This window comes from Plasmodium gonderi, assembly GCF_002157705.1.
Source record: "Plasmodium gonderi DNA, contig: Pgo-contig_101, whole genome shotgun sequence".
Taxonomy (NCBI): Eukaryota; Apicomplexa; class Aconoidasida; order Haemosporida; family Plasmodiidae; genus Plasmodium; species Plasmodium gonderi.
In genome coordinates, this window is record NW_021629030.1 from 4 (window position 1) to 10,817 (window position 10,814).

At 19.4% G+C, this 10,814-nt stretch overlaps 2 protein-coding genes across 2 annotated transcripts; both read right to left on the minus strand.

Annotated features, from left to right (window-relative positions):
* Positions 1–2,992: 2,992 nt before the first annotated feature.
* PGO_001040 (variable surface protein) lies at positions 2,993–4,071 on the minus strand (the record flags this gene model as incomplete). Its single annotated transcript, XM_028690880.1, has 3 exons — positions 2,993–3,148; positions 3,277–3,927; positions 4,057–4,071. 3 exons carry the CDS (start codon positions 4,069–4,071, stop codon positions 2,993–2,995), a joined length of 822 nt encoding a protein of 273 aa, XP_028546681.1.
* A 3,461-nt stretch (positions 4,072–7,532) lies between these two features.
* PGO_001045 (variable surface protein) lies at positions 7,533–8,647 on the minus strand (the record flags this gene model as incomplete). Its single annotated transcript, XM_028690881.1, has 3 exons — positions 7,533–7,688; positions 7,802–8,506; positions 8,633–8,647. The coding sequence occupies 3 exons, from the start codon at positions 8,645–8,647 to the stop codon at positions 7,533–7,535; spliced, it is 876 nt and encodes a 291-aa protein (XP_028546682.1).
* Positions 8,648–10,814: the final 2,167 nt, after the last annotated feature.

Consider the following 10,814-nt stretch of genomic DNA (forward strand, 5'->3'; position numbering starts at 1 on the left):
TATTTAAAGGTTTTTTTTTGTATATTACATTAATAATAGGTTTATATAGAATATTTAACATGATAAAATTATTGTGAGACACTGAAATATATATGAATAAAAATTATATATATTTGTGGGATAATATAAGAAACAAAAATCCTAATGTAATTTTTAAAATTATTATAAAATTAATATAATTTATATATAATTCTTTTTATATTTCATAAAAATTCACATAATCATACGAAAAACTTTGTTTCATGTAGTTATCTCATATGAGAATAAGATACATTGGACATAATTAATTTTATTATATTTAAATAGACATGTACATGCGTATTCCGTATACTTCTAAAAAGAGTATAAAAAAAATTTCTTAACAAAGCATATATTTATATAATATTACACATATTTTATCGACTACTTAAATGAATAATTCCACTATGTGCCTACCTGTAAAGGGAAGATAATTGATAAAATAAAAATTATAAAATATAACATTGATTACTCTTATAATATGGAAAAATTTAACTACGACAATATATTTCTTCGTGTAAAGATTCAAAATACTTTTTAAAAATTATTCGAAAAACAAGAATATGGACGAACAAATGGATGTTTTGTTTGTCACACTACAACTATTTTAAGATAGGAAAAGAAGTCAAAATTGAAGTGAAACAGAAAGTAAACATATTTGTAATAAAATTTTTCATTTATTAAAAATGTTGATTGATAATTATCCTTACATAGTAATATGTCGATGTTTTGAATAAGAAAATCGGGAATAATAAGAGGAAGAGAAAGTCTCACAGAATAGCTTAGAATATGATGAATGTACTAAAAGTAAGTATTCTGTTATGAATGATTTAAAATTTTATTTAAAACATATTACATATATTAAACCGATTTATATGAGCTACTATGTTTCATACAGAACTTTTTGTTATTATAAAGTTATTAAATATAATTGAGAGTTTTACTTCGGAAGAAACACGATACAAGTGCTTTTCTGACTGTTTTAAACTCATATGATAAGTATAGAAGAAGTAAAAACAAATAAAAATTCATGAATCGAAAAACATGAAGTATTCAGGATTTTGCACGAAAAATTTTTACCAAGCTGAATATAATGTATCCGCACAGTGCATAAAGGAAAACAATTTTTACTTTATCTATTATTATAGAAAAAATTTAAAACACATTAAATTAATATTATTTTCATAGCCTTATCATTGTTATATCAGCATTAAAAATAGTTTTATTTTTATATGTTTTGTTTCCTGTAGAAATAAATTAGAATTAAAGGCGTAAATTTTTTCTTAATCATTTTATATCAAGTTTATATTTATTAAATATGTGTATTCTACTCTTTTAGTATATTAGTCTACCTTATCCGGATTAACGTTATATAAAATGAGAATAAAAAAGAAAAAATTAAGCAAAAGCAAAATGAGATACTTATATGTGAACTAGCAATATATTGTTATGAATCTTAGTAGATTGCCATACAGAATAATTATATTTTTCATTTTATAGCTGATGAAACTTATTTCTATAATGAGACTTTTATCATTGAAACCTTTAGTAGTTTAATATAGACGTAAATCCTAGTAGAGTTATAAGAACAGTACGTAATGTGAGGAAAAAAACATGGGAATTATAAGAATAATAAAAAATATAAATATATATATAAATTATTAAGCACAATGTTGCACAATTTAAATAGAAAAATAAAAGAAATTTTAGATTATTAAACTATCGAGCTATGGTTTTGCTACATTCTAGTAAAATTAGATAACATCATTAATGATATAGTTTATGGTGATAATTATATGCTAGGGTATTATGACAAATTTGTTATAATTGATAAAAATAAGGAAAAATATATAAAAAAAAATTAACTAGTATTCCATAATATATCTAATTATTTATTCAATAAGAAGGCACATATAGTGATATGCATTCGTATACATATTTTTTATTAGGGCATACTCTATTAACCCAATTTAATGAGCATCAATGTTAAACATAAAAATAATACTATATAATGCTTCTACTGTTTATAACTATATATAAAATAATATTAAGTGCTATGAAAATTAATGATGAAATGTTGGAATTGTGGTTCAGTTGATACATCAACTTAATAAATATATACAAAATTATTTTAGACATAACAATAACTTTAAAAAAATAAATTTATGTTTTTATTTTAATTTTTTTTATGTAGTAAGGTATAGTGAAATTTATACTACTAATATAGAAAATATACATATTCTTCACATTAATTAGAATACAAAAAAAAAGAGTAAATTGAATGAGATGAAATCATTATTATGTTAATTAAGAGTATAACAAATAAATGGTATTTAGCAATTTATGTCATTATATATGCAAATAAATATAAATATAAAAATAATTCACATATTAGTAACATTAAATACGTGAAAATTAACATTCATATTATTAAAATATGAAAAATAAATTAGATAAAGTGTTTTAGTTCATAAATATTAATTGATATATAAATTTTTATTTGCCAATGAAATTTTCAACAAATTTACTTAGTAATATAGAATTATTTTTATAAAAATGTATTACATACACGTTGTATTCAATTATTATAACGTGTTTTATATGTGTTCGTAATTATATTATATATAATTCTATTATTTTATATATAATATAATTTATTGTGCCTTAAAAAAACATTCAATGCACTACATGACACTAAGACAAGAAATGAATGAATTGTTCTGACGCTTCTTTATTAGGTATACACGTAAATGGATAATACAATTATGGTTAATATTTTATCATTTAATTTTTGAAACAAAATAATATTAATTTCCTTTTAAAACATTTATTTTTTTGTGTTTTATTACAAGATGTTATATTCCATTTTTATTTATCATTATTAATAGAAACAGCTTCCATACAAACTTCTTGAAACTTTTTATTTATTTTTTAAAAAGAATATTTATTTTTAGTTATTTACATAACAGTAACATTAGTCAATATTATATGATATATTATATCTATTATTCCATGAAATATTTCTGTTTATTTCTGATTGTTTCAATATGGAACATACACTATCAATATTTTTCCATTTATTTCTCATCTTTTGTATTTTTTGTTGAAAATATGAAGAATTTGACGCAAACTAATTAAGAATAAAAAATCATTCATGTACTAAAAATATAATTGTTTAACGATAAATTTATTTTTTTTATAAGTCATTTAAAAATATTATTTCTTATTATAATATATATGAATAATAGGATAATAAACCTTAAAAATAAAAAAAATTAAAAGGAATATTAAGAGCATTACGATAATTGTAGTTATTATAGCTGCTTTAATATTATTTTGATACGTTGGAACGCTTACTGATGAACTCTTTACATTTTCAGTTGTTTCTTTGGCTGAAACAAATTCTTCAAATTTTGTTTTATATTCATCCAATATATCATTTAACGTTTTACAAATAACTTCGTCTGTATTATTTTCTCTTATAGTAATTTTAGCGTTATGACATTTATATAATTCATTCAAGAAGCTCAGTTTAAACATTTGTTCATCATTAATTTCTTCTTTATATTTGTCGCAAAATTTTTTGCCAATTAACTGTTCACCATATACTTGGGTCACTTCGTGATAAAGACTATTAGTGTACATATTATTATTATTTGATTTAAGTTTATAATATATCCAATAATACAAATATTTACATCCAGCTTCCATTAATATATTGTGGGAATATGACACTAATTTAGATAGAAATTCCATAGCTTGTCCGCATATGATAAGCATTTTGGGATCCCTATGTTTAAAAATATTATTACTGATTTGTTCGCATAAATTTTTTTTCGCCGGATATGAATCGTATTCACAATCATCCATTAATTTTTTACATTTAGGAAGTAATTTTACAACTTCATACTAAAAAATATAAATGAAGTATAAAATGATAAAAATTATATTTCAATTAGGACAATTTCATTGTTTATAGAAAATGGTGTATACAGAAAGTATAATACTGTGATACGTATTATAATTCTTTAAACATACGATTTTCATATTCATATAGCATATTAATACATATTTTGGCTGATGATTTCGACATAAAAGTAATCATATAAAGAAAGAAAACATAATATTTAAAGATAAGTACACACAGTGCCACTACTAGTTATACTTATTTATAATTAAAGAGTGAATCAATAAATTATATGGTTCCATAAATTATTAATTATTGTAGAGCATAAAATATTTCATTATCTATTTAAGACACAATATGTATTCCCATTATTATTTCAGGAATAAAATAATAATATATTTATATTATTTATTGGAAACGTTATGAGATCACCTTTTAAAATATAATAATAAATCTACAGTTTTATATTCAAATAGAAAAATTTCACTGATACTCTACAAATGAAAAGATAGACATCATTAATATGTAATATTAATTTAAATAGGTTTATATTTATGTATATTTTTTGCTTTATTAAAAATTTTACAAAGGTATATATAATTTAATGTAAAAACTATAAAATATTAGATTAAATGAAATTTAGTCTTCTTGGTTCATATATTGATAAATTTTTATAAAAACGAAATACCCATTTATTATAACAAAACATATCCTTAATTATATTAAAGATATATAATTTCAATAGTCCATATGCAGGAATATATTCGCATTTTAAAGGAAATAATAAGGTTATAAGTTTTATTTAATTATATATATTTAAATGTAAAAAGTTTTTACGTTAATCATGCATATTAAGCATATATATATTGTGTGATTAATATATTAGAGTTGAGAGTTTATACATTGATTTCTAAATAATAACATTAGTGTTGGAGTTTTTTTATATTTATTAGAGCATAAATTTATATCCAGTGCTCTGAGTTCTAGATACAATTTTTTTATGTTATAACTTTTATATATATCAATAGTATATTATATGAATATGTATATATAGTTTTTTATTATGTATAAAATATTAATTCAATGCTATTTTATTTTAAAACATCTTTTAAATGTAAATGTAATTCTTTTCATGAAAATTATATAGTTTTTATTTATATATATAAAACGTATAATGTTATATAACATGTGTTCTATGTGAGAAATGATGAGTGCTACAATCTATTTAATAGGTAAATGCTTATAAGAATTATTTCTTTTACATGATATATTTTTATGAATGGCACATATTAACATTATATAAATTGTTTTTATATGTATACATCATTAAATAATGTATTACGATTATTTATACGTTCATCAAAATTAATAGTTCTTTAATACGTATTAATTTTTTTTATTAATTTCTAATACTTTTTTCAATACATATGGATGAAACATAGTAATATATTAATAACATTTTATACGTGTTATTAAGATTCATACGAAACGCATTAAAAAAATATTAAACGTTATTTATAGTTATTATAATACTGTGAGTTTAGTAAAATATATTCAAAATTGACTGTTTTATATACTAATTTTAATATATATAATGCAAATTATTAAATATATTACATATTCTTTTGCTTATAGTATAATATAAATATTTATGATATTATATTAGTATGTGATGGTGATTTATTTATATATATATGAAAAATATTTTATTGTCTGTAAATCATTAGAATTCTTTTTAAAATATCACTGATTTATAATAAAATTTTTCAATAAAATTATATATTTGAAAAAGTTTCTATTATTATATAAAAAATATGTAAATTAAATTTTTAAAAAAAACGAATAAATTGATTATTCATAATACATTTATTGTCGTTTATATTGTGAACAAACTTAAAATATATTTTAACAAGCATATATTGTTTGTTCAATGGAAAAATATTTACGTAGCAAATTATATTAATACATAATGCACTTAAACATATTTTATACATTTTAAAGCTTGCGCGAATGTTATATTTTTTCAAAATTTAATATTTCTACGAAAAGTTGTATATATATATTATATATTTTTTTATTTACATGAACAAATTGAATACATTTATTACGGAAATTTAACAAATAGAGAAAATAAAGCATAATAATACGATTATAAGGATTAGAAAAAAAATATTTCTTAATATATAATTATGTTCTCAGAAGTATTTATTAGAATTTACATTTTCCTTATAAGGAGAATATATACATATGTTCAGTATACTTTCATATTATCTTTTTTAAAATAAAAATGTCTTATTCATTACATATGTCACATAAAATATTATAAAAATTTATAAATATACTGTATGAAATTTTTATATAAGATACTTTTTTTGAAGAGAATTAGATATCAGCTATAGTTTTAAAGGATAAATATATAAGAATATAGATTGTAATAAAATCATGAAGCATAGGTAGAACCATATAATATAATACTATAAAATAATTTATAATGATATGGGATTAAAGAAATATTAAAAAATAATAATAATAATAGATCAGTTGTTTATGATTAGCTGAAACAAAATTCCAAAATAAATAGAATATTAAATATAATCTAATTATATTTAGCAATGCAAAGGACAACACTTTTAATAATATGAAAATTCATATGAAGCTAATATTTGATGTAGAAAAAATATTTAAAAACATGGAGAATAATATTAAATTCAACATTTATAAAATATTGTGATATTGAAAAATATTTCATTTCTTTTTTATATTTTATAAATATAATATTTTTGTATTCACTAGAACAAAAAAAAAATGTGTCTTTTTTTTAATCCTTTTTACAAAGTTGATACTTGCACTGAGATATTTAAAGAAGATGTATAGGTATTAAAATAATTGTTCATATAAATTAAATGAGAAAAAAAAATAGAAATAATCAATTGTTTACAATGAAACAAAAAAATGATATAAACATATTATATGTTATAATGCTTTTGTTCTTCTAATAATTGACTTATTTATAGTGAAGCTTGGAAAATTAGTATAATAAATATGTAAGCATTTAAGACTCATAATATTAAAAGGTATACAGAAAATCATGAAAAAGTAATAGGAAATAAAAAAATAATCATATATATGCATACATAATAAATACAAATAAACATATCAATATTAATATTTTACAAAAATCATGATATATATAGAATATAAATGATTATAATATATTCAATTAAAATGGAAATTTTCAATTTTCACCTGCATTAGTACCTAAACATATATTTTCTCTATTTAATTATACATATATATTGTTTTATAACTTAGAGACTACACGTACATGAAAAGTACTGTATATTAAAAGGGGATATGGGTGACATTTACACATTTTGTTTTTATCCATAGGTTATTGAAGAAAGAGATACATTTTAGATATTAATAGAATATTTATTTTGAAATTTTTAACTTCTATATAGAAAAATTAATATGAGCTTTTTACTATAATTACAGCTATAGCTTTATATGTATTTATTATATAAGAAATTTCACACATTAATTGTTTAATACTACTTATTTTGGTTTAATCAAATAATTGCAATATTTAATGTATATAATGGTAGAATTATACTATATGATATAAAATATTTTGTCTGCTCTTCATAGTAGCACTGTTCACATTTTTGTACGATTGGAATATATTATAATCTTTATCTATATTATTCCACTTATTTCGTTTCCTTCTTAATGTTCCTTGAAAGCATGAATTATATGGGGTAAACTAATTAATAAAAAAAATTATATTTTAAATAAATATTATATTTAAATTCTTTTTATAATTATGTATAAAATTAATTTTGTACAACAAATATGTATACATTATATAATAATTACATTATGCAGAATAAATAAAGTTATTGATATTAATAATATCACAAGAATTGTAATTACAATAGGAATTCTTATATTATTTTTTTGAAGCAAAGGTAATATTTTATATGTTAATTCGTCGCAACTTTTAATTGTATTTAGTGCATTATATTTATGCCTAACATTTTTTAACTCATTACAAAAATCGGAGTAATTATTGGATTCACATGAACCTATGTATTTCATATATAATTCAGCGCATTTATTAGCACAACTGCATTTATCTTCAGATTGAGGACTACTATTTTTCTCTAAAATATTTAGATTTTTGTACATGCCATGCAGATCTTTGAGCTTTGGCATTACATCTTCTGTAATAGTAGTGACATATTTTCTGCATAAATTTTGATGGGCTGTACTATCAGCAGAGATCATTTCATCATAAAGTTTTTTAACTTCCTCAACATTCGTTTGCATATTATTATAATAATATAGCCAATAATACAAATATTTGCAACTGGAATTGTAAGGCACGCTTGTGTTACTATGAAGTTGTATAGTACATGTATATTTGTCAAACTTTTCGCATATGCTTTTAACATGATTTTTAAAATGTGGATAATTTTCATCTGTTATATGAGAAAAATTAGCATTATTCCAATTATTACATTCCATTCGAGAATTATTCATAATTTCTTCAAAAATTGGAAATTCTTTTACAATTTTAAACTAGAAAGAAATAAAAAATTATTGTATGATAAAATTGTAATATATTAAATTTTTTTTTATTAGCTTTATTAAAAAATTATATATAAAAGTGTTATAATAAGTAATTTATATTATATAAAGTTGTACAATTTCATTAGTCATATTTTATTTGATTATAATTTTTTACACAATATCTGGATAAAATGTGAAATACATGTAAATAACTATAGTGTTCTTTAACAAGATAACGCAAAGCCTGAAGTAGAACAATTTTTTCGTTTTTTTTTTTAAGTATTGAATTATTCTAAAAAATAAACATATACCTTGACAAATATATTTTAAACATAAGAAAAAATAGTAATAATTATAATATATAACACATTTTTTAATTATAAGAAAAAAATATAATGATTATTCAAAAGACCTAGAATAATATAAAAAAAGGAAATAGGTTGATAGAGTAAAATATTTGTCTAAAATATAAAAATTATATAATTTTACATATAATATAAACACCAAAGAATAATATTATATTATTATACTCTATTAATATAAATATATATTTAATAATTTTTATTATTTCTCATTTGCATTTTTTATAGTGACATGTACGATTTAATTAAAGGTATATAAAATAATAGAACATATAATGATGATTTTGTAGTTTATTTATTTCTCATATGTAATAAATTATATAAGCATATTGAAATGCGTTATATTCCTTTGTTTAAAATTGATATAAACACTATTTATTAAATGTTATAATGGATGTAATAGTATGTAATACTTAGTATACATTTAAAATACTATAATATATGACACTCTAAACAAAACACTTATATTAAGGTGATGTGTAAACATGAATGTTAAGTTATTTAAGCAATTCATACTCGTATTCTATATTTCACATTTTTATTTACTTTTATTTCTCAATTATTATCAGTTTTAATAGAAATGAAAACAATAAATACATGAAAATTTTGTTTATAAAATATAATAAATATATAATATATGTTAAGTCAGTATTCTTCAAGAATTAACCACTTCTTATTATATTTGTCTAATGTTTTATTTATGAGCATTGTATATATCAAAATAATTTATTATATTTATTCCATACAATGAATTTTGAGTTCAAAGTATAATAACACATAAAATTCACATTTTATTATGTGAATAAAAAGCGACAATAACATAAAAATTGTTCCCTATATTTTATCATGTAATGTAAAAAATTATAATTTTTCATAAAAAATTTTCTTTTGATAGAAAAATATATTCACTATTAAGAAATAAAAATATTAATTATCATTACTTATTTTTATAAGAATAAATGTTCTTTGCAATTTTATATATTTTTTATTATTCAATAATTGTTACTTTTCAATAAAATAACAAATTTAGCGGTATAAATAATATATAATTCTTAATAGTAAAACTACATATATATTATAGAATTCATTTTCTATAAGTTTAAGTTTTAATTAGTTAAATATATAACATATACAATTTAATTTTGTCTTAAAATAAATGTTATTACGGTTATGAATATATAAAAATGGTGCTCTTGATAAAATATATAATTGTTTTTGTTATGATATAATTTAATGCTTTATCACATAAAAATATATTAATAAATTAATATTTCCTTATTGATGTATTACCTTATATAAAATGATAATAATTAACATTAATAATGTGTAACTTATTATTTTATATCACATATAAATGATGAAAACACTTCATTTATAGACGTATTATATGCGAAATCTACATGGAATGAGAAGCTTGTACATAAATGTGACACTGTAAGATAACAACACATGGTTTTTTAAAAAATATGGACCTATATATATAGCTTTCCTTGTATAACATTCAAATGATTTTATTATACTGTTACAATGAGACAAGATTATTAAATAGAGAGTATATAATCTATGCATAAAATTACAAATATAAAAAAAAAAAGGTACACATTAAATAAATACATAAATCCAAATGATAAAATTCATCATTTAATTAAAAATTAGGTAAAACGCTAGACTAACGTATAATGACAAATGAAAAGAAACATGAAATACTTATTCAATCATTATGTTAGATTCTGACCGATTTAATTAAGAATCTGTACATAGAAAAACTGTTCTATATATAAATATATACCAAGTTCACGTTCGTTCTTTGTAAAGGGAATATATGTAATATATAATTGATATATTTTTATAATTTTCAAAATACAAAATATTCAATTGAAAAAAATTATATATCATCAATATATTATTCGCAATAATTATAAAAATAATAAACATTATATAAATTTATAATATTT